Source organism: Sus scrofa, chromosome 13 (genome assembly GCF_054392235.1).
Source record: "Sus scrofa isolate SSC_HxYL_T2T_F1_AM1 chromosome 13, Sscrofa_HxYL_maternal_Yorkshire_Landrace_v2.0, whole genome shotgun sequence".
In the NCBI taxonomy this organism is placed as follows: Eukaryota; Metazoa; Chordata; class Mammalia; order Artiodactyla; family Suidae; genus Sus; species Sus scrofa.
This window is the reverse complement of record NC_139395.1, coordinates 151,846,723-151,874,355: the sequence shown is the minus strand read 5'-3', so window position 1 is coordinate 151,874,355 and position 27,633 is coordinate 151,846,723. Positions and strand designations below refer to the sequence as shown.

At 51.7% G+C, this 27,633-nt stretch overlaps 1 protein-coding gene across 2 annotated transcripts in view; it reads right to left on the bottom strand.

The window, feature by feature from the left end:
* Positions 1 to 27,633, bottom strand: part of ADCY5 (adenylate cyclase 5) — a 162,547-nt gene that overhangs the window by 19,639 nt on the left and 115,275 nt on the right. Inside the window, exons 7-14 of one of the 2 annotated variants that reach the window (XM_021070242.2) lie at positions 27,142 to 27,283; positions 24,836 to 24,976; positions 19,151 to 19,173; positions 17,843 to 17,987; positions 16,268 to 16,365; positions 12,956 to 13,043; positions 2,434 to 2,550; positions 1,828 to 1,992 (exon numbers count right to left, since the gene is read on the bottom strand). In XM_021070242.2, coding sequence (XP_020925901.1) covers positions 1,828 to 1,992; positions 2,434 to 2,550; positions 12,956 to 13,043; positions 16,268 to 16,365; positions 17,843 to 17,987; positions 19,151 to 19,173; positions 24,836 to 24,976; positions 27,142 to 27,283 — 919 coding nt within the window. The remainder of the gene's footprint in view (positions 1 to 1,827; positions 1,993 to 2,433; positions 2,551 to 12,955; positions 13,044 to 16,267; positions 16,366 to 17,842; positions 17,988 to 19,150; positions 19,174 to 24,835; positions 24,977 to 27,141; positions 27,284 to 27,633) is intronic. The other variant, XM_021070243.2, reaches the window with a different exon arrangement.

Sequence of the window (27,633 nt, the reverse complement as noted above, 5' to 3'; positions counted from 1 at the left end):
ATGGGGAAGGGGACTCAGAGCCAGCCTGGGTTCCCATTCAGACCCTGAGCCCAGACATCCAGGAGGCCAAAGCTTAATACTGAGGCCCCCCTCGGGGACTGTGAGAAGCTGCTGAATCAGTACAACACTTGTGGGGTGGGGTCGGCCTGTGAGGTCTGGAGCTGGCAGGGCCTGGGATCTGCAGCCTGAAACTGGTCGAACTGGGCCCAACCATCCATTGCCAACGAGGGACCTGAACAGGCCAGCCACCACTGCGTTACTCCTTCACTCTCCCATGGGACAGCGCCACGGAACAAACCAGCCTCTTCTTCTCAGCAAACAGCCCATAGGCAGCAGCTCCTGTGGGCTCTCAAGGCCACATGGGAGAGGAAACGGAGGTGGGAGTGGAGGGCAGGTGCCTGCCCTATCTGCTGGGTCTGCTGCTGGAGTGTGGCTGCCCGGGGCCCAGGGAGTGCCCAGCCAGGGTCCAGGGCCAGGTGGAGGAGAAATGTTGGATCAGGCCCCTTCCCTGGGGCTCGGGAGGGAGGCTGGCGCTGTCACTGCCCACAGGGCCCTCACTGCCGTTCTGGACCCTTGTTCTGACTCATTGGTGCTTTGGGGTTGGATGAAAGCATGTGCCCTCTCCCCAGAAAAGAGCAAAACCTGCCATCATCTTATAGGTTTCATGTGAGCCCCCTTAGGGAGCTGTGGTGTGCAAATCACTCAGTGCCCAGAGCGGATACCCTGGGCCAGAAGCCTGGCCCTGCTGCTCCCTGGAAAACTGTTCTCCAAGGAAGCATCTGGCATGCCACAGGCGTCTAATGCATGCTGGCTGCACTCTAAGGGTTCTTGGTACTATTTCTTAAACCCAATAACCTGTAGGTACATGATTTCTTTGGGGGGGGGGTGATGGAAAGGTCTAAGATTAGATTATGATGATGGCCGCACACATTTGTGAATATACTAAATGCTCCTGAGTTGTTCACTTTGTCTTTTTTTTTAGGGTCGCGCCTGCAGCATATGGAAGTTCCCAGGCTAGGGGTCTAATCAGAACTGTAGCTGCCGGCCTACACCACAGCCATAGCAACATTAGATCCAAGAAGCATCTGCAACTTACACCACAGCTTACAGCAACGCCAGATCCTTAACCCACTGAGTGAGGCCAGGGATTGAACCCACAACCTCATGGTTCCTAGTCAGATTCCTTTCTGCTGTACTATGATGAGAACTCCTGAACTGTTTGCTTTGAATGGGTGAACTTGGTGGCAGTACTGGTTTGAGTTTAGGTTCCCTTTGCTCCCCTCTGCTCTCTGACCCAAGCCAGGGGGGTCAGACAGGTCCTCCTGAGGCAGGACGGGTATGCTGCTGAGGCTGAAGGTCCAGAAATAGCTCTGCCTACAAGTTAAGAGTGAGAACTCTGGAACCAGATGACCTGGGTGGGAACTCTGGATCTGCCACTTACTAGCTGTGTGACCGTAGGCAAGTTATTTAAACTCTCTGTGCCTCAATTTCATCTCTATAAAGGAGATAATAATAGTATTTATGTCATAGGGTTGTTGTGAGACTTAAATGAGTAAATATACTGAAGCACTTAACGCAGTGTCTGACACATGTAAGAACCATATAAACAACAGCTATGCTATTTGTGTCATCACTGTTATCCTGAGGAGGCTGGCCTCACTCACGGGTGTCTGGCATATGACATGATAAAGACCTCAGAGAGAAGAAGGTCTCTGGGATGGCAGTGAGCTTGAGAGCCCTCAAGACTCGCTCAGAACAGTCGAGGGCAGAGAGGGGTGTGTGTGTGGGGGGGTGTCCGCCTGCATCCAGCCCCTCCCTGCCCAGTACCTCGGGGAAGTTGCAGTTGGGCCAGGGGCTGCCGCAGAAGCCCTGCTCATCACCCAGGCTGTAGTTGAAGGCTGACTCCACCACGTGGCACGCGTTGATCTGGCTGGTGCTGACGTTGTGCTCCTCCGCCAGGCAGCTGAATAGGTCCTTGGAGTTGCACGTGAACTAGGGGGAAGAAGAGGGTCAGCCCATGGGGCCAGGCCGGGCCAGCCCATCTCCACAGGGCAGAGGGTGTCCATCGCTACGCTGTCCCAGATGCAGCCCAACAGTGACCAGGACAGGAGAGGCGCCTGGAAGAGGGTGAGGAACCAGCTACACTGTCTAGGGCGGGGCTCGTAAACCTTCCCTGGGGTGAACTTCCCTGGGTCTTCATGGCTCCTTCAGCCTTGGGAGGGAGAACTAGAGCCTGCATGAGAGGCTTTAGAAGCTAAATCTGATCCCCGACCGGAGGCGAGACCCAAAGAAGAATTTCTGGGGAGGGAGAACGTCGGGCCTGGGGGCGGGGCGGGGGGGGAGTCTCCCCCTGGTCCGTGCGTGTGGGGCATAGGACTCCCCTGGGTTTCAGCCAAGGGGCCAGGGAGACGTCAGGGAGGTGGAGCCTCCTACCATGTTCACAAAAGCCGACAGGAACACCAGGGTGATGGCGAACACGCCCACCAGGGTGCTGTTCATCTTGGACCGCACGATCTTCCTGGAGAGGGTCTGCAGCGGGGCCGGGAAAAGCTGTCTCAGGGCAGAGGGAGGAGGGGAGATGAAACAATTCGGTGGGGGCTCCACACATGCCAGAGGAGCTCAGTGGAACCAGCCCTCGTCCCCCGTTGTCTGGTCAGCAGTTCAGCAGAGGCTTTCCTGACCCGCCTCCCTGCGTGCAAGGCTCCATCTCCACAGCATTGCACCCCTGCTTCCGGAACAATAGCCCAGGTTCTGCAGCTGACCGGGAATGGGACCACCTGGGGAGCTCACAGGTGAGAGAGACAGGACGAAAGGAAAGATGCTACCTTCACCCCCACAGGAAAGCAGAGGAAAAAGCACTGGTACCCACCGGTGGGAATGCTGGGCCACTGGGAGCCACAATCAGGGAGGGGCAGGAGGAGGCAGTGGAGGAGTCATGGAGGGGCCCAGAACTTTCCCAGGGAGGGTCAAGAAGGCTTAGGAGTGAGCTGTGGGTCTGAGGACTGGGAGGGAACCTGCTGCCTGGAGGAAGGGGATGGGTGTGTGGATGGGGGTGGAGCAGCGTGGGAGCAGAGGGCGGGGCTCTGCACCTGTGAATTAAGTGAGCCATTTTCAGTAGGATGCTCTTTCCCCTCACCTACCCTCCCTCTGTTTCCTTCAGCTGGACAAACTATATGTCCACTCATAGGCCCACTGCAGTGTTGGTAATTAAATGATTGGCCTACCAAACCCGATGCAATTGACCTTGGCCACCATGTCCTCTTCATCTCCCAATCAATCTTAACTGAAAAAGAAGCTGGCAAACCTAGTGGGACAAAGTGGTGGATTTGGGCTTCCCCATTCTACCCACCTGAATGCCTCCTGGTGAGGCTGATATGTTGTAAGCATGGCAGGTATCATATGGAAACCCCTGAGGCAGAGGAAGGTGATGGAAAAGCCACTGGAGCAGAGCATGGATGCCTGGGTTCTAGGGGTGGCTTTTCCTGTGTGACCCTGAGCACACCTACACATTCTGGCTGAGGATGCTAGGCTGCAAGGCTTAACCACCCTCTGATACTGGGAGTTTCTACAGCTGGTCACAGAGACAGCTAAACAGGCAAGGGGACAAGTGTGACCACTGCGTGACTGCTCCTTCCCAGTGTGGCAAGGGCTGGTTTGTGCGCTATAGTGATTAAGGCTAGCAAGTGCCAGGTCCTTGGTCCAGTGTTCCTCAGCTGTGACCCAAACTCACTAGAGGCAGGGGGTCTACATGGGCCCATCTGGCTTCCCACAGGGGACTTTAGGGAATCAACACAAATATGCTCATACCTCTGCTGCTTGCTCTGCATGCTGAGAGCAATAGAGTCTCTTGTCGCTGACTTCTGCCAGGAGTCATGTGACTTCTGCCTGCACCCATGAAAAAGCTCCAAGCTAACTTATTAAGACCAAAGGCTGAGCACTATCTTAAGTGTCAAGAACTGCGAAGGATCTGAGGTTTGGTTTTACTCTGCTTACAAGCAGAACGGTGGTTGCCAGGGGGTGAAGGCAGGATGGGAAGTTATTGTTTAATGGGTATAAAGTTTCAGTTTGGGAAGAGAAAAAAGTTCTGGAGATAGACAGGGGTGCTGGTTGCCCAACAATATGAATGTTTTTAATGCCACTGAACTGCAGACTTAAAAATAATTACAATGGAAAATTTCATATTATGTGTATCTTGCCATACTTTAAAAAATGATTATTAAAAAAAAGAAAGTGAAAAGACAACTCACAGAAGGAGAGAAAATTGTTGCTAAACACATATCTAATAAAGATCTTGTAACTAGAATAAACAAAGAACTCTTACAACTTAACAATAAGACAAATAGCTCAATTTAAAAATGGGCGAATTCAAGAAATAGCAACAACAAAAGACAAAAAGACAAAAAAAAAAAAAAAAAAAAAAAAAAAAAAAAGGAGTTCCCGTCGTGGCGCAGTGGTTAATGAATCCGACTAGGAACCATGAGGATGCGGGTTCGGTCCCTGCCCTTGCTCAGTGGGTTAACGATCTGGCGTTGCCGTGAGCTCTGGTGTAGGTTGCAGACGCGGCTTGGATCCCGCGTTGCTGTGGCTCTGGCGTAGGCCGGTGGCTACAGCTCCAATTCAACCCCTAGCCTGGGAACCTCCATATGCCGCGGGAGCGGCCCAAGAAATAGCAACAACAACAAAAGACAAAAAGACAAAAAAAATAAATAAATAAATAAAAAATTAAAAAAAAAAATAAAAATGGGCGAATGATTTGAATAGACATTTCCCCAAAGAATCTATACAACTGTCCAATAAGCACATGGCAAAGATATCTGACATCATTAGTCATCAGGGAAGTGCAAATCAAAAAGACAGGAAATCGGAGTTCCCATTGTGGCACAGTGGAAACAAATCTGACTAGGAACCATGAGGTTGCTGGTTCAATCCCTGGCCTTGCTCAGCGGGTTAAGGATCTGGCGTTGCCGTGAGCTGTGGTGTAGGTCACAGAAGTGGCTCGGATCTGGTGTTGCTGTGGCTCTGGCTTAGGCTGGCAGATAATAATAATGGATAATAATAGTAATGGCCAAATAATAATGGAATGTTATTTGGCCATAAAAAAGAACAGAGTGCTGTTAGGTGAATGGACCTTGAAATATGCTAAGTCAAAGAAGCCAATCTCAAAAGGCCACACGTGATTCTTTTTTTTTTTTTTTTTTTTTTGTCTTTTGTCTTTTTAGGGCCACACCTGGCACACAGAGGTTTCCAGGCTAGGGGTCAAATCGGACCTACAGCTGCCGGCCTATGCCACAGCCACAGCCACGCCAGATCCAAGCCACGTCTGCGACCTACACCACAGCTCACAGCAATGCCAGATCCTTAACCCATTGAGCGAGGCCAGGCATTGAACCCGCAAGCTCATGGTTTTTAGTTGGATTTGTTTCTGCTGTCCATGACGGGAACTCCTTATGATTCTGTTTTTATGTGAAATGTCCAGAATAGGCAAATTCCTAGAGATAGGAAGTAGATCTGCGGTTACCAGGAGCTACAGAAAACAGAATCAGGAGTGACTGCTGATAGGTATGGAGTTTCTTTTGGGGATCATGATAACTCTCTGGAATTAGGTAGTGGTAATAGTTTCAGAACTTTCTGAATATACTCAAAATGACTGAATTATAACTTCATGACTTTTATAAAGACAAATTTTATGGTACATGAATTATTTTTCAATGAAGTGCTCATTTAAAAAATCCTGCTCAGGCTCTTACTGTGTGATCCAGGGGAGGGCATTAAGGGCACTCAGACTCATTTTTCTTTATCACTAGACAGGGAATAACTACCTCCCACAGTGGGTATGAAGACCCACTGAAATGATGCATTTGAAAGTGCTCTGTAAGCTGCTAAATCCAACAGAAAATTTAGTTAATATTTGCATTTTAAAGAGCTATGGTGCCAGTAAGACCAAAAGGCCTTATTTCCCATTAAAGGAATTTTTGGCTTCACAGTGGCAGAAAGCGTTTGGCACTGGCATGAGGATCTTACTCTGATACGGTATGACAAATGGTCTCTAATCTTTGTCTGCTTAAAATGTTGCTATTTCACCACCCCCCTCCCATGTTGCTAAGCCATTTCAGTTCTGATCACCCTATCAATTGAATGGCTTCTTTCACCATTTTGCAATCACCAGTGTAATGACTGATTTAGACAAAAGTTAGGAGTAGATGCTAAAGCTTTTACAGAAGGGGTTGGGGGGAACAGTATAGTGGCTCTGGATTTCTGGTGAACGTGGGACCAGGAGTCCCACTGGGGCCACCCAGAGGCCAGGAGAACAACTGCAGGTAATTAAACAAAATGCAACCTGGACTACAGCTCCAACATCCAATGAAGAACAACCTCAATGCACTGGCTTGCTACAAACTGATTTCCCTTGTCATCTTTTCAAAAGAGCTGCTCTTGACTGAAAACCTCAGCGGGAACCCAGGAATTGCTGCTTTTCGGAGGTCTCCAGAAGGTTTGACATCCTTCCGTGGTAATGGTTTATATAGTATCTCATCTCCTGTAACAAAAAGTTCACCTGTATGTTGACCCTAAATCTCACCTTGACTGACCCTGGCGTGGACGATAAAATTCTGCACCTGGAGTACAATCTTCTTGCTGGGTTGCTCTATAGCTGCAAGCAGATCCTGGAGGGGCATTTTTCTGGCTGTGTCTGTGCAAACCAGTTGCTCAGTGCCTGCCTGTTCACCATCAGAGCTCAGGAAAAGAACCAATTTTCCAACCCAGTACACCCCCAATCTGATGAATTCAGATCAATTCAACATGAAGAATGGGTGTGGGGACACAATTAATAAACCGTGACTGGGGTGGGAAGGGCAGTTTTGATCCTGGCCTCGCTGAAAGTCTCCAGGCAAATCGATGACCTCCCAGGGTCCTGGTTCCCTGCCTGTGATGGGGGGCGGGGGCAGGGTATTGCAGGAATGGAAGAAGGTGATGAAGTGTGACAGCAAAAAAAGAAAAAGAAAAGAAAACAGACTTTTGACAAGGAGCTAATAAAAGAAGCAGTGGCTCCTACTTCAGAAAAAGATTTAAAAAGATATGAAAACTTCAGAATAAGGCGGGAAGACACTAACCAGGTACCACACTACTGCTGTCATCACCTGGCCTTTCGGGGTCAATGAAACATATGAACAAAAGGCAGTGTCCCGGGGGGAAGGGTTGTGGGCTCTGCAGTCAAGAGCCTTCTGGGTTGAAATCCCAACTATACCACTTCCCGGCTCCAGGACCTAGGGAAAGCTATCTCATCGCTAGAGCCTCATTTTCTTCATCTGCAACGTGGATGTGATAAAAGCCATTTCCCTCAGAGGCTTGGGAAATGCCGCACCAGGTGGCACGGCTGGGCTCTGGACCCTAGATACCCTGACTTAAAAGCCACAGTGGGCTAAGGATCTGGCATTGTCACTGCAGGGTCTTGGGTCGCTGCTGTGGCTCGGGTTTGATCCCTGGCCCAGGAACTTCCACATGCCAAAGGTGTGGCCAAAAAAAAAAAAAAAAAAAAAAGGCATGGGAGGAACCTAAGATCTGCCTCCTCCACATCCTCTTTAAGTAGACAAAGTATCACCCTGACCATCTGAAAGGTGAGTTGTGGGAAGTCCTCACGGGATGGAGGCTGGCCAGAGGTGAGAGGTGGTGGTTGCGGAGTAAGACCCCATTTTAGAAGCTGTGGGCAGGAGTCAGGGGGGCGTGGGAGGAAGGAGAGCAGGCAAGGTGGGACCTAGTGACAGTCAGGATGCAGGGAGATGAGAGGAGGCTTTGTGGTGACAGCACAGAGCAGATAAGGGCCTTGAGGAAGCTCTGGTCCAGTTGCCCAGGAGCCCAGACAATCAGGTCCAGCGGGTCAGTGGGATGCAAACCAAGAGGGAGCCCGCAGCCTGGAAGATGAAGGAAATTTAAGCACACACACGGCTCTGCAGCTGAGCGGGCCTTCCGGGCCTGTCTGTACCCAACTCCCAGACTGTAGGCAAAAGCAGAGTCTGGCCTTCTGAGTGAGAATGCGCTAATGAGCACAACACGGGTAGCGGGCCCCAGGTCAAGCGTGGGGACGGAAGGGAGCCACTCTCTTCCACCCACATGGGCGGTGGCGGTGAAGTGCCAGCACTGTCACGACTGGGCCTGGGCTGCTTTGCGGGATGATGGGGCAGAAGCCACAGGGAGACTGACGGAACACAGCAGCCCAAAGAGGGAAGGGGCTGTCCCCAGGAGGGGTAAGCGAGCCCGCAGGGGCTGGCCCACCCTGGCAGGGCCATCGCAAAGGGGTTCCAGCCTCAGGTGGGTGCCTGGGCTGTCTCACTGTCCAGAGCCCCTCCAATCTGAGACCTGTCTGAGTGTGAAAAGAAGTCCAGGGAGTTCCCATGTGGTTCAGTGGATTAAGTATCTGATGTTGTCACTGCAGTGACTTGGGTTCAATCCCTGGCCTGGGAACTTTTGCATGCCGTGGGGTGGCCAAAAACCAAAGTCAAAACCCCCAAACTAAAAAAGAGAAAGAAAGTCCAAGTTGTTTTGGGGAAATGGCAAAATAAGTGAAATAGAGAAAGAGGCCGTGTCGGACAGAACTGCCTGGTTGTGGACCTTTGAAGCCTATACCAGGCGGGGGTGACTCAGGAACTGCTGGACCTCATTGGAAAGCCACTGGCCGTGACTTCTGAGAAACTGTGGAAATAAGATAAAAGATGTCTGAGTTCTGGCAGACCTTTTCGCAGGGAAAACAGGGACTGACACTGGAGTTCCAGTGCAGTCAGCTTCATGGCAATACCAGAAAAGGTGGTACAACCACCTTGCAGGTGCAGTGGCGGGGAAGGAGGGCCAGCCCGCCCTGCGGCAGAGATGCCCAAAGGGGGACTTGATCCTTTTACATCTTTCTGTGCAGTCAATCCACAGCATAAAGAAGAAAGAAGAATGATTAACTGGAAGAGGAGTTCATACCACAAGCAATCGCTCAGGTTGGGGTCTGGAGGATAAATTGCATGTGAGAGGCAGTGCAAGAAGAATGCAGTGAGCATCCCAAGATGGATATTAGCGTCTATTTGATCTTGGCTCAGATCAGCAAGTTTCAGGCTTGATAAGTCACAGAGCACTTTTTTTTCTAAACAAAGTCTATGCAGAAGCTCTAGATCTGCAAGATGGAAGAAGCAGGCTCCCTGGTGGAAAGGTGTGGGGGAGGGGTGGAGAGGGGTGGGGAGCTGGGTGGTCCCTTCCACCCGCCTCCTCTGAGGACACTGAGGCCTCCTCAGAGCAGTCAGAAGAATCACTGGGCTGGATGAAGGAACTGAGAACAAGCTTCTGACATTGATCACATTGAATGTGACATTGATTACAAAATAGAGAGATTCAATAAACACAAGGAGGCAGGAATGACTTTTATAAATAACCCCTAACAGTGGCAAAAAGAACTCACTAGACCAAAGAACTAACTGAAAATGGCCAGTCAGGTGGCCCTCTCCTCTCCACCCCACCACCCCCAGCGCCTCCTCCTCCCCCACCATCAGGTACACATTAAAATCAGAGAACTCAAACCAAATGAAATCAGTATAGCTCAGGTTTACCAAAGCAGCTAACAGAAAAGAGAGAAATCTAGGTTCCAGTTTAAAAACTGTAAAGAACATACAGTTTTTTGTTTTGTTTTTCTTCTTTGGTTTTTTTTGCTTTTTAGGGCTGCACCTGCAGCATATGGAAGTACCCATGATAGGGGCTGAATCAGAGCTACAGCCGCTGGCCTATGCCACAGCCTCAGCAACGCAGGATCTGAGCCACATCTGTGACCTACACCACAGCTCATGGCAACACCGGATGCCCAACCCACTGAGAGAGGCCAGGGATTGAACCCGAATCCTCATGGATCCTAGTCCGGTTTGTAACCGCTGAGCCACAAAGGGAACTCCAACAACATACAGCTTTGATTCTGATTTGAGTAGGCTAATTAAGTGTCTCAGATGAACAAATAAAAAATGATTTTTTTTGCCTCATCTTATAACCTAAAAAAGATTCTTTTGAGGGTTTCAGCAAAAGAACATTTAAGAAGCCCTTTTAGTTATGATATGCTTTTTTTAGGTTGATGGTGGTAAAATAAATATAACAAAATTTGCCCGTTTAACCAATTTTGTTTGTTTCTTTTGGTTTGTTTGTTTTGTCTTTTTATTTTTATTTATTTATTTATTTTTGTTTTTTAGGGCTGCACCTGAGGCCTATGGAGGTTCCCAGGCTAGGGGTTGAATTGGAGCTACAGCTGCTGGCCTATACCACAGCCTCAGCAATGCCAGATCTGAGCTGCATCTGGCTCCTACACCACAGCTCACAGCAACGCTGGATCCTTAACCCACTGAACAAGGCCAGGGATCGAACCCGTAACCTCATGGTTCCTAGTCGGATTTGTTTCTGCTGCACCACAATGGGAACTCCTGTTTTGCTTTTTTAAAGTATAGTTGACTTACCATATTATGCCAATTTCTGCTGTACAGGAAAGTGACCCAGTTACACCACACACACACACACACACACGCTTCTTTTTCTCATATCATCCCCAATCAGTTTATATCCTAAGAGACTGGACACCATTCCCTGTGCCATACAGTAGGATCTCACTGCTCATCTATTCTAAATATAAGAGTTTGCATCTGCTAACCCCATGCCTGCAGTTTAACCATTTTTAAGCGTACAATTCAGGGGCATGAATTACATGCACGATGCTGTGAAACCATCATGGCTATCTATTTCCAAAGCCCTTCTATCACTCCAAACAGAAACTCTTTACCAATGAACAACTCTCCTCTCCATCCCGTCCCTGGTACTCTCTAGTCTACCTTCTGTCTCTGTGGATTTGTCTGTTCTAGATATTTCATATAAGTGGGTCATGCACTATATGTCCTTTTGTGTCTGGCTTCTTTCACTTAGCATAAGGTCTTCATGGTTCATCCATGTTGCAGCGAGTGTCACAACCTCAGTCCTTTTTTTTTTTTTTTTTTTTTGGTCTTTTTGGCATTTCTTGGGCCACTCCGTGGCATATGGAGGTTCCCAGGCTAGGGGTCAAATCAGAGCTGTAGCCACTGTTCTACACCAGAGCCATAGCAACACGGGATCCAAGACACGTCTGCGACCTACACCATGGCTCACGGCAATACTGGACCCTTAACCCACTGAGCAAGGCCAGGAATTGAACCTGCAACCTCATGGTTCCTAGTTGGATTCCTTAACCACTGTGCCATGACAGGAACTCCCACAACCTCAGTCCTTTTAATCGTAGAATAATATCCCGTTATATGGATACCCTACTTTTGTTTATTCACTCATCTGTTAGTGGACACTTGGGTGTTTCCATGTTTTGGCTCTTGTGAATATACAGTGTGCTTTTATAGCCATGAGATGAAGAAAGTGGAATTGTCCATTGGGAAAAGCAGGCTGGGGAGCTTGACCACGGCAAGACCAGAGGGAAAGAGGGACTGAACACAGGGAAAGAGGGAGGTCAGAGCCTTGAAGAAGGAGCTGGTGAAGAGGCAGGGGGCCAGGATTAACCTTTATGATGCTGGGAAGCTCATGGCTCAACTTGCCAAGTGACCCTGGCCGACCCTGCCCCTCTCTGTGCGTCCACTTTGCACCTGCTCAGGGCAGGGCTGCAGCAACCAGATGGTTCCAAGGTCCCTTCAGTTCTGACAATCAGTCCATCAATATCTTAACCACTAGGTGATTAAACAGGTAACAGCCTAATGCAGGACGCTGTTTGGAGGGTGGTGCAAGGAAGGGGACTTTGGAAGTGACAAAGGTCTAATCTCCCAGGAAGGTGAACACGGTGCTCACTGCAGAGTGTGTAGGAGGTGATGGCAGAGCATGAGCCTTCAGGGGCTTGGCCCCACATGTGTGTCAGGGAGGAGCAGAGAAATGGTTACAGACGAGGTGGGAGAGGGCTTGTACCTGTTGGGGTAGAGAGCTTTCAGGAGCCAGGTTGGCCCGGGCAGGGAATTCTTAAGCCAGTACGGAAGGAACTGAGGGAAAGGCTTGGTGGGCAAGGCAAATGGGGACCTGAGTGATTTCTACAACAGAATGGGCTGGGGGCAGGCCCCTTTGAAGGACACAGCTTGGATGGCGACCCAGCATGCCGAAGAGGAGATGCGGGGAAAAAAACACAGGACAGGGTCTCATGCCCTTATTACTACCTGTGTCTGAAACAATGGACCACTCTAGGTCTCCCTCTCATCTGTTTGATAGACAGCTCAAAAGCCATCATCTTGGAGTTCCTGTCGTGGCTCAGTGGTTAACAAATCCGACTGGGAAGAATGAGGTTGCAGGTTCGATCTCTGGCCTTGCTCAGTGGGTTAAGGATCCGGCATTGCCGTGAGCTGTGGTGTAGGTTGCAGATGCTGCTCGGATCCCACATTGCTGTGGCTGTGGTATAGGCCAGCAGCTACAGCTCCGATTCGACCCCTGGCCTGGGAACCTCCATATGCCACGGGAGTGGCCCAAGAAATGGCAAAAAAGACAAAAAAATAAAAATTAAAAAAAAAGCCATCATCTCTATGGTGCACCCTCCAGGGCTGTTTCCAGAGCACATGAGGACACGGAAGGGGTGTCGAGAGCAATCTTTCCCATTTGTTCAGCAAATGTTTACTGACCACTGCTCTGTGCCAGGCACTGGGCTAGGTGCCCTTCCTTCCGCCTACCCCACACCAAGGGGACAGATGGAAGAGGCAGTAACAGTATCTCCTTGTTGTAGAGGTGTGCAAAGGCAAATCAAAACAGCCAATAAAAAATAAGGCTCCCCCAACAAACTACCTCCCTCCCCGCACCCTCCCCTCCCCACCAGTCTGGCTTGATTCCAATGCCAGTCAAGACCTGTGACCCGGCATCAGGCACCCTGATCCCAGGGGTGACGCCCAGGTTCCTGGGAGGAGTCCTCTCAATGGGCTGGGCCTCAGGTGTCAGCAGGACTCACCTTCATGCAGGAGTAGATCATAGACACAAACACCGCCAAGGTCAGCAGCAGGAAACACGTCAAGTAGAAGCTCCACATGAACACGGAGCTGGAAGGAGAGAGGAGGTGGGGCATTCGGGGCTCGGAGAGGCCCCGAGAAGGAAGCAGAATTTGCCTCCTCCATTTCCCCTGCAGCCCCTGCCCAGACTCACAGCCTGGTGAACTGATTCAGGACCCTCCACAGCAGTCTGGCTCCTGCCCCTCCCGCTAGTCCTGGCACCTTCCGGTGGGGTGGGGAGCCAAAGCCCACATGGGAGCCGAATGGAGAGCCAGGTGACCCCTGCCCAATATTTTGCTGAAGTCTTCGCTCTCCAAGGAGTTACTTCATTGAGCTTGGAAGGACTCGTTTTAAAAAGCACCTGGTCATTCCCTCCAGGTAGTTGCTCATGGCTTGACAAGTAACTCTGAAGGCTGACAATTGATTTGATAAATGGCCATCGTTTACAGAAATGCATGTGTCAACAGCCCAACCAGCCACTCTGAGAAACAGCAGTGACATGTCTCTTTGGAGGGCAGTGTCCCTAAACCCTGTCCCCTCCCCACTTCTAGGCCCCTCAAGAGGTCCTTCTTCATTTGTGCTCCCCTGTTCCCACTCAGTCCAACAGCAATCATAAGAAAGGCAAGGATCTCCCACTGCCCCTCCTCACGGAGGCAGACCATAGGCCAGAAGCCTTGGGCAAAAGAACTGCAAGTGACTTTCCACCTGGAGCCTGCTGTGGCCATCCTGGGGCAGGGGCTGGCTGAAGTACAGCACGCCCCGACACAGCACAGGAGGCCCCAGGTATTCCGCCCTTTCAGGGAGTGAGATGGCCTGAGACCCAGGGAGACGGCCTGAGATGTGAAGCTGCTGGCAGGTTAAAGGCAAGTGGAAGACTTGAGGATACAGGCAACACCTCCGGGGAGGTTGGTCTAAAGGGGTCCTTGTTCCGGGATCCCCCAGAAGCCAGCACCTAGCTGCCTTAAACAAACAAACAAGGGAGCGAGCTCTCTTCAGAGGGAAGACAGACCTTTCTAGCAGCTTTTAAAGCTTCCCTAGAGTGAGGACGGCCAGAGAACGACCTCTGTCAATACCTTAAAAACTCAGAGATGTGGCCAGAGGAGGGAGTGAAGCCACGGCAGGCAGAGAGGGGAGTGGGATAACCCAGTCCCAAGCAATGCTGCAGAGAAGGGAAGCAGCAAAGAGTCGGGATTAAGCACCCAGGTGAAGGGGACTCTGTTGCAACAAGACAGTAAGTCTAGGTTGCTTATATACCTAGAGCTCCATTTCAATACTGAAGACAGGTCCTATGCCAGCAAAAGCCCACCATGCCACCTGCTCTGCACGGCCTCACAGACCTGAGCTGCATAACCAGGGAGCAGCTGGCGGCTGGTATTCACCTGACAGGGTCACAGCAGACACAAATGCAGGGCCATCTCTTCAACAATGATTGCCATTAAAATAAAAGTCATTGAGCAGTAAGACATGTCAACGTCATTGTGTACCTCTTGGATACACCGGGAAGGACATACCGTCATTTCTGTGGGATTCTTGTCAAACATGCATAACCTCAATCTGACCACGAGGAAGCATCAGATACCCCCAAATTGAGACAGCCTATGCATTCATTAGCCAGGGCTCATCAAAAGTGCCAAGGCCATGAAAGATCAGGAAAGGCAGAGGAAGTGTCACAGACTGGTGAGGACTAAGGAGATACAGCTGATAAAGCCAATGTGGGATCCTGGTCCAGCCTTTGGAACAAAAAAGGCCCTTTGGGGGGGATGCTGATGAGGTTAGAATACAGTCAGTGGATTCATTCATAGTCTCACTGCAGCACTGATGTCCTCATCTTGACTACTGCGCTGCAGTTATGGAAGTTGTCAACAGAAGGGAAACTAGATGAAGGATGTCCAGAAAACCTCCGTGGTACTTTTGTGATCTTTCTGGAAGCCTACCGTTACTTCAAAATGAAAGACAGAAGGTGCTGGGGTGAGGGGACTCATCTGCTAGATGAAGTTAAGATTCATGAGACATAAACGCAACCAGTGGATCTTGAGTATATTCTGGCTATAAATAAACTAAGAGCAGAAGACCTTTGGGTGGGGGGGGGGGGCAATTTGGGAGATTTGAACATGGACTTGGTATTAGATGAGAGAACCAGTGTTAGTTTTGTTTGGTATATGAGGCATCGTGGAGCCTCATGCTGGAGCTCCTGCTGTGGCATAGTGTGTTAAGAACCTAACCGCAGAGGCTCAGTTCACTACAGAGGTGCGGATTTGATCCTTAGCCTGATGCAGTGGGTTAAAGAATCCAGCACTGCCCCAGCTGTGGCACAGGTTGCAGCTGTGGCTTGGATTCAGTCCCTGGCCTGGGAACTTTCACATGTTGTGGGTGAGGTGATTAGAAAAGAAAGAGAAAGAAAGAAAGAAGGAAGGAAGGAAGGAAAGAAAAGGAAGGAAGGAAGGAAAAGAAACAAAATGCCCTTAAAATAGGTATATACTGAGGCATTAGGGGCAAAATATCCTTGGGTCTTAAATTTACTTTAAAAATCAGAAAAAAATGAAACAAAAATTGCAAAATACCAACAACTATTCTATCCAGGGTGTGGGTGTCAATTATATTAATTGCTTTACTTTTCAATATATTGGAAATATTGTATAATACAAAGTAAAAAATGTATATCTACACATACACACACACATATATACATGAAGTACCTCACTTATGTGTGGCCCTACTGTGCCTGACTACCTAATGAGTATTTCACTTCCAAAAGCCCGCCTGCTTCAGAAGTCCCCTCAGAAGCCATAGACTTCTCTCAGCAATACAGCCAGTCCTCAGGAGAGCTCAAGAACACCTCTTTGAGAAAAGCCATCAGAACCTAAAATCCATTCTTTAAATATCCAGAAAAGAAAACCCTTATCTTTTGAAGAGGTGTTGATTTTTTGCAAGAACCAAAGGTCACGCAGAAACAAGCCTGGTGAATAGTTTGGGTGATGCGATGGGCAGCAGTGGTTAAAATGGAATGAGAGGATGAAGTGGAGAGAAGGGGTCTCCCGTGCCCTGGGTGGTGCCCAGACAGATGTCTTCCACCTGCAATGAGCACATGGCCTCCCTGTCAAGGAGGAGGCAGACTCCTGGCTTCCCGGTCCCACTGAGGACATGGTTAGAAACTTCTTTCCTTCCTGGAGCAAGTTCAGTCCCGACTTCCACCTCTGCTCTCCTACATGACCTCCCCTCCCACTCCTGGGGCCCCTGTAGCCAGAGGAGGGAGCCCGGGAGGGATGGGTACTTACTGGGGCACAATGGTGATCTGGACAAAGCAGATGAAGAGGAAGACGAGCGAGGCACATGCCACATAGGCACCGAATCGGTCATCCACCTGCTTGGAGTACTGAGAGGACACGGGCAGGGTGAGGGGGTGCAGGCAGCCCACTCCACCCCAGACACACCTGGGCCAGCCCACCTCCAAGACCTTGAAGACCTGGCCAAGAACCAGCACTAGCCATAGCTCTCAAGCCACTAGTCCACTCACCATACCTATAGGGAGGGCAGTTGAATTGTGTAAACCAGCAGCTCTGCAGGCCGAGTTACCATGAGAGTAACTCATAATGATTGTGGGCCACATTCCTGGGCACAACTACAGGCCAGGACACGGGCTGGGGTCCGCAATTATCACCTCGCATCCTCACAGGAGCCCCAGGAAGTGGACACAGGACTGCCGCTGTTTCTACTTCATGGTTGAGCCAGCTGGGCTCAGAGAGGCTAAGAGTCACAGAACTCACATCTGAGGTCCCGATCCCAGCCCCAGCTCCTCCTGTGACACCAATCGGCTGCATGAATGGCCATGTTGGCAGAGTCACCCAGAGAGGATGAGCCACAAGTCAGCTCCATTTATGCCAGAAAACAGACTGAGGTTCCTTCCCATGGTTTTACCCTCCTAGTTAGGGGTGCCTCATCTGACCAGGACATGAGTTCACATGAGCCCATGCTGACTGAACACCAGGGAGACCCTGTGACATGGAGCAAAGACCCTGGACAGGGTCTGGTTCCAGCTCTGCCACAACTTCACCAGGTGGCCTTGAGCAAGTCACGCAGCTACTCTGAGTTTTACTTTCTCAGTCATAATGTAGAGAGATGGGACAAGCTCTTGATTGTCCCTTCCAACTCTAATACTTGGACTTTCCAGGGTGCCAACGGCAGCTGGATGGTCCACTGGTAATGATAATGATAATAGATACTAATAATACTAATAATTCAAAGAGCAATTAATGTTTATTGAACATCCATTATGTGACATAGTGTTTTATGCGTTTTTTGTTTTTTGTTTTTTTTGCCTTTTCTAGGGCCGCTCCCACGGCATATGAAGGTGACCAGGCTAGGGGTCGAATCAGAGCTACGGCTGCCAGCCTACACAACAGCCACAGCAATGCAGGATCCGAGCCACGTCTGCGACCCACACCACAGCTCGCCAGATCCTTAACCCACTGAGCAAGGGCAGGGACTGAACCCGCAACCTCATGGTTCCTAGTCGGATTCATTAACCACTGCACCATGACGGGAACTCCTGTTTTATGTGTTTTACACATAAGGATTTGTTTAATCCTCATGAGGACGCTGTGTGGAAAGTGTGTTAAATACCCCCATTTTCCGGAAATGGAAATTAGGATTCATCCCTCCCAACCAAGGACGTCTCCCTAAAACCCCCATTTCCTAGGTAGGGCAGTATCAGAGCTGGGGAAATGGAGGTGACAGGAAGTAACCCTTTCCACTGTGATGAAGACGGGCGAGGGAACCATTCTGGTGCCTTGTCCCCCTCCTCTTGGTCCTGGTTCTGCCCAAGGGGCCCCCTCCCAGCCAGGGGGCTGTACCTTCTTCTCTAAGTCAGGCTCCCTGAAGGTCAGCAGGAACTTGCGAACATGCTCGGACCGCAGCCTGTCGATGCTCCTGGCATCAATGGCACGACCCAGAAATTCATCCACTTCATCCTCAGGATTTGCACTTTCCTGGGCGTTCCTAGGGAGCAAGGGGTGCAGACACAAGAGAGGCTGACCACCAGGGGGCGCCATTAGAGGGCTGGCTCTGCTCCAGACCCATCAGAGGGACAACCCCTCCCCCCACTCCAACCCTAGGGGCCCTCCCCACCCAGCTGCTAAAATCAGCCCTAATAAGGGGTGGGGAGGCTGGGATTAACACCAGGACAGCCCAAAGCTCGTGTTCCCAAATTTTCTTTTTCTTTTTTTTGGCTCTGCTGCAGCATATGGAGTTCCCCGGCCAGGGATCAGATCTGAGCCACAGTTGTGACCAAAGCCACAGCTACGGCTGGATCTTTAACCCACTTTGTCAGGCTGGGGATCAAACTTGCATCCCAGCTCACTAGCTGTGGCAGATCCCATTGCACCACAGTGGAAACTCCTCTAGGGCTCCCTCTTAACTACTGCGCACTTGTACAGAAAGCTGCCCCAGTCAGACCCAGGGGCTTGGGGGGGCCTCACTGGCAATGAGGCTTTTCTGACTCTATTGATGTATCATTACATGGTAATGACAATATGAATTATTATTGAAGATTTGTTTTTCCCCTGCAGGCAACAGTCTCTGCTCTTCCCTCTGCAGCGGTTAAATCATCCTGAATCAAAGGCCCAGACCAGATGGCAAGCCTTCTGCGGCAGGGACTGGGAATCACCTGGCTGCTGTCACCTGGCTCGGGGCACTCTCTGGGAAGGAGGTTTCATGACCTTTGGGTGCTGAACGAAACACCCTACTTCCCAGAGTGAAGCCCAGCCCTAAAGTAGGATTTTGGACAGTTCTGGAGACTGCGAAGGGGAGGAGCCAAGGGGGACACTTCCTTAGGGCGCTGGGATGTGGCCAGGTGCTGGCGACCTGGGTGCTAAGCCTGTATTTTCCTGGAAGCTTCATGTGTATGCGTGTGTGTGCGTGTGCATGCATACGTGTGTGCCAGTGTGCATATGCATGTGTGTGAGTGTGGGGAGGAGATGCCGAATGGGCGGTGTGGAGGCCCAGCCTCTGCCGGGGGCCTGGACTCCTGGGCTGCTGTCTCAGGTGCAGTGGGCTTGTGCCCTGGACTTGTCCTCCATGGGGTGTGGAAAACTGAGCTCCAGGCAGATTTGGAGCCTTCCACCCCCCTGGGCCAAGGGAGCAGGAGTGAAGAAGCTACTCACTTGTCCTTGGGGTCTTCAAAGCCCTGAAAGAGACACACAGAGAGAGGAGGAGTATGAGGATGGAGGGGATGCAAACCGAGGCTTCCAGAGGCGGGGCTGTGGGGAGGCTGTGGCTTGTCCTCTCACCACAGTTTACCAGGGAGCCTGGACATGAGGAGCACTGTCACTCCGGGGTCCCCGCCTCCCTTCTTCTGGAGAATACAGCTGGGTTTGGGTCAGGCTCCTGGCTAGATGCCTGGGCACACTGTGATTTCACGTCCCCCACTGGCAAAATCCATGTGTCTAAGCTCTTCCTGTCCTCACACCCAATTCCTTGTCCCCCTCCCAATTCTGCCACTCATTCAGATGGAAATAGGGTACTGCTAAGCCCATCTAGTGCACACACACACACACACTCATGCACACTCATGCCCTATCTCCGCCGAGCACACATAAAAGCTCCTGGGAGTTTACAAGTTTTGAGCTAAAGAAAATGAAACTCTGGTTACCTGCAACTGCTTTTCTGGTGTCTGAGTACCAATGCGTTCTTGTAAGGCTGGCGTTGGCTGGGACCCAGGAGGCGAGGCGCCTGCCTGCCCCCGCTGGCCTACTGTTCTGATGTCCATTCACACAGGGCAGGGGTGAGGGTGGGAAAGGCCCTGACTGGTTGCCAAACTTGAGGCCCTATCTAGAGTTCACCTATAAAGTCCACCAAGGGTAGGAGTGTGTCAGGGTCTGAGCAGTTGTGGCAGCAGGGAGGGAGAGGCCCCTCAGATGGGACAGAGTGGGATCCAGGAGGCAGTGGGGGAGGTGCAAGCATCCCAGGCCAGGCAGTTTCAGGTAAGGCTCAGGTTGCCAGGACAGGGACAGAGGGTGACCTCTCATCCTTGCCGCCCAGCGTGGAGCACACTGCTGGGCAGACGGTGGCGGGGCAGGGGGGCAAATATCGGGGGAACCCAAACCCCAAATGAGCATGCTGCTCTTCATTCCTGCTGAGGAGTGGGCTTTATGTTGGAGCCAGAGCTGCCGGGCTCCAAAGCAGACATGGGGCCCATGGCTACTGAGGTGCTGTCTATTCTTCCCCCCAAGCTCAGGGCTTCCAGGGGCCTCTGCCGCCCCTAGTGTCACATCCAAGTGCCCAGCTGTGGGCTCTGAGCTCCTCCTGGGCTGCCTGGTGGCTGTGTTCCCTTCCCCTTGTCCTCTGAGAAGCATCAAGCCCTCAGTCCAGGCTGCTGGACCCGGCCCACCTCACCGTCCCCATCCCTTGGGAAGGTGGCGGCACCTGTGGATGTGCTCTGTCAGGGCACCAGCTTGGGCGGGCAGCGGAGGCCAGCTCTCCACGGATCATGCTAGGGGGCTGGCAATGATTTACCTGGAGGACATCTGTGCCATGGTTTGCCCATGATGGTCTCCACAGCTCACACTGATAGGGATGGAGTAGGCACAGGTAGGTGTAGAAGTCCCAATAAAGGACCATAGATAAAGAGGGAGGCCTAGGGGACTTTAGGAGATCACTGTAAGTTAATAACTGTTCAAGAAAGCCATCAGGGAGTTCCCGTCGTGGCGCATTGGTTAACGAATCCGACTAGGAACCATGAGGTTGCAGGTTCGATCCCTGGCCTTGCTCAGTGGGTTAAGGATCCGGCGTTGCCGTGAGCTGTGGTGTAGGTTGCAGACGCGGCTCAAATCCCCTGTTGCTGTGGCTCTGGCGTAGGCCGGTGGCTACAGCTCCGATTAGACCCCTAGCCTGGGAACCTCCATGTGCCGCAGGAGCGGCCCAAGAAATGGCAGAAAGACAAGGGGGAAAAAAAAAAAAAAAAAGCCTTCAGAACAAGGCAGGCTTGCTTGACTAGTGGAAGCATGAGATACACCTCAGGTCGTTGGGTGGGGGATGGGGTAAGACCTGCATTCAGGTTCAGACCAAGGGCGGGAGTTTGAGGACTGCCCTTCTGCTGATTTGAATACAGGCCTTACCAGATACTAAGGAGGAGCTGCGACTCCCAGAAAGGAAGAGGTGGTATTTTCCAACGCCCACTCCCCTTGGATGATAAAACTGTAGCCCACCGGATCCTTGGGGCAAAGACGCCTCGCCTGCCTGCTTGCATCTCTCACAAGTGTCCTATCCCATTAAATCTATTTCTTGCCTGTTACTTTGTCTCTTGCTGAATTCCTTCTGCGCGGAGACATGAAGAAGCTGAATCTCAGTGAGTCCAGACCCTGGGAAAGTGATTCTAATTTAAAACCGTGGGTTCAAGTCCCAATCTGGGTTTAGATTGGGTTCGAGTTCCGGCTCGTGGGTTCAAGTCTAGGTCCGTGTTCTGGCTACATTTGGGCTGTTAGTGCTGTCAGTTTCAAAACCACACCTGAAATGTTTCTCGTACACCCGTCTCTGACTCCTGGGGCTGGTGATGGGGGCCAGGCTGGGGTCAGAAAACACTCTGGCGGAGAAACCTGGGCAAAGGGCCTTTAAGAACACAGTCCAGGAGTTCCCGTCGTGGCTCAGTGGTTAACAAATCCGACTAGGAACCATGAGGTTATGGGTTCGATCCCTGGCCTTGCTCAGTGGGTTAAGGATCTGGCGTTGCCACAAGCTGTGGTGTAGGTCACAGATGCGGCTCGGATCCTGCATTGCTGTGGCTGTGGTGTAGTCGGGCAGCTACTGCTCCGATTAGACCCCTAGCCTGGGAACCTCCATATGCCGTGGGAGTGGCCCTAGAAAAGGAAAACACACACACACACGGAAAAAAAGAACAAACAGTCCAGCAGGCTGATTCCAGTCCCCCACCTGCTTATTTGTTCTAGCTCAATGGTCTCCAGCCCAGGGAGGAACACCCTCAGGTGGGTTCCTGCAGTCGTCTCAGCACTTCTGGGCAGCAGCTCAGCTCCGTGTTTGTTTGGTCCCTGAGTCCTCTCCCCTTGACCTACCGTGAGAGCGGAGGCCAGGCCTCCCACACGTCCACACTGAGGGGCAGCCTCCAGTCTGCCTGTCTGCCCTGGCACTTGGACTCAGCCTGCCGCCCCCGGAGAAGGCAGAGTTTCCTGATGCCTGGTTAGATGAGCAGATGTCCATGCATGTGCCCTCCCCCGTCCACCTTTTTATTCATAAATAACCTTAGCAACCCAATAACACTCATGCCTAAACATAAACTGGCACAGCTCATCACTACATCTTAAAAGCTGAGTAAAAGTTGGAACAAGACTGAAAGAAAGAAACTGCTGACTATGAGTGAGAACCTCTCTCACTGCTCAGTCCCTGCTGCAGCTCATCGCCCACCCCCGCCCCCTTTGTAGTGGAAGTCAGGGGAGGAGGTCTCATTATGCATCTCTTTCTCAAAGATTTCTGGGCAAGTTTAGCACCAAAAGCCAATGGTGTGCCTGGTGGCTGCTGGATCCCATCCCATCCCCGCCTAGACACTCTGACCAGTGATGCTAGCCCCTCAGGTGACTCTGTCCCGTCAGGAGGGGGACGGGGATCCTCTTCTCTCCCTCTCCAGAGGCGTCCCTGCTCACTGTCCATTCCCTCCCCGATGGGTGAAGCAATTAACACCACGGAGGAGCTTTTCCAGCAGCTAATCTCCCGTGAGACTGTTTCCCCATTACAGCCCATCTGCTAATTCTTCTAAGGTTCCTCGTCCTAACAATGATTAATGCGTCTGCCAAACCAGTGCTTAGAGGGCCAGACTGCCTCCTTTGAGATGCTGCAATAACTAAAGAGTCCACTTATCCCAAACATCACTAAAGACAAAAACTCTCAAAGATTTTAAACGGAGACCACACTGGCAGGCCCCTTTCCTGTCTGCTGGTTGGTTCTTCCTCTCCCGCCCTGTCCTGGCCCACCTTTCCCTTCCCCGCTCCTCATGTCTCCTGCTTCCCCACCATCTCCCACCTTCCCTCTCGGTCCTCTCTCCACTCTCCCTGCTTCCCTGTCCCTTTCTTCCTCCCACCTGGATGAGAGCCTCCCTCTGCACCCCACTCTCAGTCTCTCTTCTTTCCTCTCATCCTCTTAGCTTCCTCTCACGTGGGTACGGTGTCTGCACGAGATGATTAAAGAATTGGGATAAGGGAGTTCCCGTCGTGGCTCAGTGGTAGACGAATCCGACTAGGAACCATGAGGACTCGGGTTCGATCCCTTGCCTCGCTCAGTGGGTTAAGGATCCAGCGCTGCCATGAGCTGTGGTGTAGGTTGCAGATGCAGCTTGGATCCCGCATTGCTGTGGCTGTGGTGTAGGCCAGGGGCTACAGCTCCTATTGGACCCCAAGCCTGAGAACCTCCATATGCCGCAGGTGCAGCCCTAAAAAAAAAGAACTGGGGGAAAAGGTGGGAGGGTCCAGCAAGCCCTGAGTGGGGCAGTGGTGTCTGGAGCCCTGGGTGGCACTGGCCAGGTCTGGGATGTCTAAGTTCAGCCCTGGGGAAGGCTGGTCTCTCCCATTCTGTCCCTTATAAACTTGGTGTCCTGCACGTTGCTTCTTTACTATTACAAGTTAAAATGGAGGTCTTGACTCAATTCACTTTTCTCTCTTGTACATTTTCCTGAAAAGTTTGTCACCTGCTGCGTGCTAGCTGGCAAGGAGAATGACTCGGTCCCCAGCCTGTCACCTCCCCCAGGTCCCAGGCTCTATCTGCTGACTCAGCTGGATCCCCATGGAGTCTCTCTAATCCCTGCAGTTGCAACTTAAACCCTTTCTGATGCACAGACCCCCAACGTGGGGATCCAAGTGCCAGCAATGCCACCCCCCAATTCCTCTAATTGGTTCTGTGGGAATAAAGTCGGGACACACACACACACACACACACACACACACACACACACACACACGGCTTCCTGCCCCCTCCCAGGGTGGACAACCCCTTCCTGGGAACCAGGCTGCCCTTGAGCTACAGACTGAGCTCAGATGTAGAAGCCAAGCTCTCAGATAAAAAGAAAGAAAACACTACTGCTGTGACGTGACGTCTCGTCATCGCTCTTCCCTTTCCTCCCACCACCTTACAAGCATCACTGACCGAATGGGGCAGCGCACCCTGACTTAGCCCAACCCTGACATGTGCAGAAGCAGCTAAGGGTGTCCGTCCCCCGGGGCAGGCAGGGTCCTTTGAGATGGAGGCAGCACCCCTACCATGGCCTCTGCTCCCTCAGCCTGCAGGTTCCCACTGGAAGGCTGGAATTGGCGGGGTGTTTTTTAGTGCAGAGGGCAAAAAGACCATTATCTGGCACTTGCCAAAGAGTGCTGAGATGGTTTCTGAGCAACTGGGCCAAGAGATGTGTTTCAACTGCCTAGGAAATGCAGCAGATGCTGGAAGGTGTCTGACAAGCTGGTACCCACCCAACTCCCTAGGGCTCCCCAGACACTGCCAAGAGACCTCTGGAGGCTCTGTTTGGACCCTGAGTCCAGCCCAACGGGCCTGCTTCCAGCCTGCACCCAGCAAGCTCTGTCAAGGGGAGGGAGGAGGGGGTGTCGCCACCCTGCTCCAAAGCCAAATCTGGCATGCATGCCCAGAGATGGTGGGGCTCATGGAGAAAGCCCAGGGCTGGAAGTTAGGTGCTCTGGCTCCTGGTCCAAAGTCAGAACCAAGACCCCTCCCAGCTCCCCTTCTGTGGCTCTCCGGAGTCCCTTGGGTGACACGAGGGACCTAGCCCAACCCTGTCACCCACTGAAGGCCCTACCCCTGGAGAGTGCTGCCCACATACTGCCCCTCCAGCCACTCACCATCCGCTTCATCTCCTTGGACACTTGGTTCCCGCCCAGGTGGTTGTAGAAGGGACGCTCAGCCCCCCAGTGCGGCGGGTTGTGCCCGATGGAGTTAGTCCTCTGGCGATTCATCTTGGCAATCATGGCCTTCTCTTCTTTCTGGGAGAACAACACAGATGCATCAGCCTGAGGGCAGGACCCACCAGGTGAGCCCAAGGAAGGAATTTCTCATTCCTCCCAGGTGCCTGGCCAGGTAGGAATTAAGGAAGCCGCCCCTCTCTTCCCTGCACAGCCTTGAGCCCAGAGGTATGCTGAGATGCTAAGGCTCACCTACTTAAGCATCCTAAATCCAACCAAACCCCCAGCACCAGCCCTGGCCAGCCCAGGTGGGAGCAGCAGCACAGGATGATGAGGTTTGTCTTGCGAGAAAGCAGAGAGGCCTGGGAATATCTGTGGTTGGCAGAGAATTTTAGGGATGGGCAGAGTTTGGGTCTGAAGGTGTCTGGCGGTGATGGAGGGAGAGGAAACCTGAGATTCCAATCTCCACCCCAAAATAGGGACATTCTAGCAGAGCGGGCAGCTGGACAGGCCCTGCTGCTCAGAAGGCAGCTTCTGGAGGTTTGGGTCATTAGCACAAGAGATCCGAGGGCTGACGTGCACTGTACACATACACAAACAGAGCCTCAGCCAACTATCCATGTGCCAACCACAGTCTGTCTGTCCATCCATCCCCAGGAGCACGAGGAAGAGGGCTGGAGAGGCCGGGGGAGACCTCGGGCAGCCTCCCCCTCAACTCCTTCCCTGAGCCTGGGAAGGAAGCGGGTCAGATCAGGGAGGCAAAGGGGAGGGAACACAACCTGCTTAGCAGACACTGCTCTGGGCCGGGGCTGGGGGGCAAGGGGGGCACGTGTCCCTTTTTGGCTTCATTTCATCTTCCTGGACCATGTGTCAAGACAGAAGAACAAAGACCCAGAGAACCCAGGGCAGAGGGTCAGCCTTCAGCCTGGGTGGGGCAGGGGGGCAAGACTAGAGGTCCTGTGAAGCCAGCAGGTGGATGTAGGAGGAGGGGCTGGGGGGATTCCAGTGCCTTTATACTATGGCCAAATAACAAGCAAATGTTTCATTTTTCATTAATTAATTAATTAATTAATTTTTGCTTTTAGGGCTGTAGGTATGGCCTATGGAAGTTCCCAGGCTAGGGGACGAATCAGAGCTGCAGCTGCCAGTACACCACAGCTCACAGCAACGCCGGATCCTTAACCCAAGGAGTGAGGCCAGGGATCCAACCTGCGTCCTCACGGGTACTAGTCGGGTTCGCCACTGAGCCACAATGGGAACTCTAGGCAAATGTTTTAAAATGACTCAATCAAGCTACCAAGCACGTCCCCCAAAGTGCCTAAATTCTGCCATGCCTCTGCCGGTGTCTATGGTGGGCCTGACACAGCTCCCTCCGAGCCCCTCGGCCAGGACCCGTGTGCTGGGCTGTGCTGCTACAGCGGACAGTGCGCCCCTCTGAGTCCCTCTCAGGGGGGACGGCTGCCTCAAAGGTCTCTGCCCACCTTGAAAGACCTCCTTTTGCTGTCCCCAAGATACTCTCTGAACTTTTCTCACAGCTTAATTTTGTCTAACTTCTTAGGCAAGAAACAGGGAAGCTTTTTTCTACCAAAAGGCTGTGACCAGTGGATACATTCAATTGAAAAGATTTATCGGTCAAAGGTACCTTCATCTAGGGAGAAATAGAAAATGGGTAAAATATAAAATGAGGATTTGCTTTAAAAATTAAGAACATAGAACATGATACTATTAAAAATAGAAGCCTGAAGTCTGCTAATAATTCCGTTTCACATTTTGGCAAGTGTGGGCTGAGACAAAAGAAGAAAGAAGACAGACTAGAGAGGGAAAGAGGGGAACAAGAGTTTCAAGAAAAAAAAAAAGGTAAGTAAGTATAGGCAGGGTGGGGTGGTGGGGTTCCCCTAGTTTAGGAAGCAGATAAGAAACCAGATGCAAATAGAACCTGGTAAACACGCAGCTCCCTGATGCTTCGTTTCCATCTCATGGCCTTTCTGCTGAACTGTGGCTAACTGATTTGAGGTTTGCTGCATTTTTGCAACAGAAGCAAAATGAAAACATCCCCACTTTGCCATCAGCCTTCAAAAGGCTTCTGCAGCTCTCCCATTCTTCCCGAGGCGCAGGAGCAACTGCCTAAGGAATTCAGGACTTGACTCAAGGAGAGTGTGAAAAGAGAAGGTAAAGAAACGTCCTCTCTGACAAAATGAAGCCCTTCTGTCCCCCACCCGGCCCAGCCCCAGCCCTTGGCCCCAGACCCGCTTCTGGGTGCAGCGCAGAATGAGGAAGGTCTCGATACTGTGCTCCTTGAGGTAGGCGTTGCGCTCGCCCCCACAGCCTGGCTCCACCTCGTAGTCGCCGTTCAGATAGTTGAGGGTGGCCTTGGTGATGTGGATGCGTCTACAGGTGGGGAAGGAAGCAGGGAGAGGAGCGAAGCAGGTATGAATCCAAGAGTCGGGTTCCCAGGCAGAACCAAACTGCAGCCGACTCAACCATCCTTCAAATCCCAGGGCTCCGAACTCTGGCTCAAATGCTAACCCCGACCTTGATGCCGACCTTAGTGGACGGTAGCCCTCCAGCATCATCAGGATGGCTCAGGTGGGCCCCTCCCCAGCTCATGTCCTCCACGACCACACCCTATCGCATCAACATCCTGTTACTATAATAACATAATACACCATCCTCGTGCTGGGAGAACACGGCCTCCAGCCTCACAAACTGCAAACCTGCTCAGAATCCAGCGGTGGCTC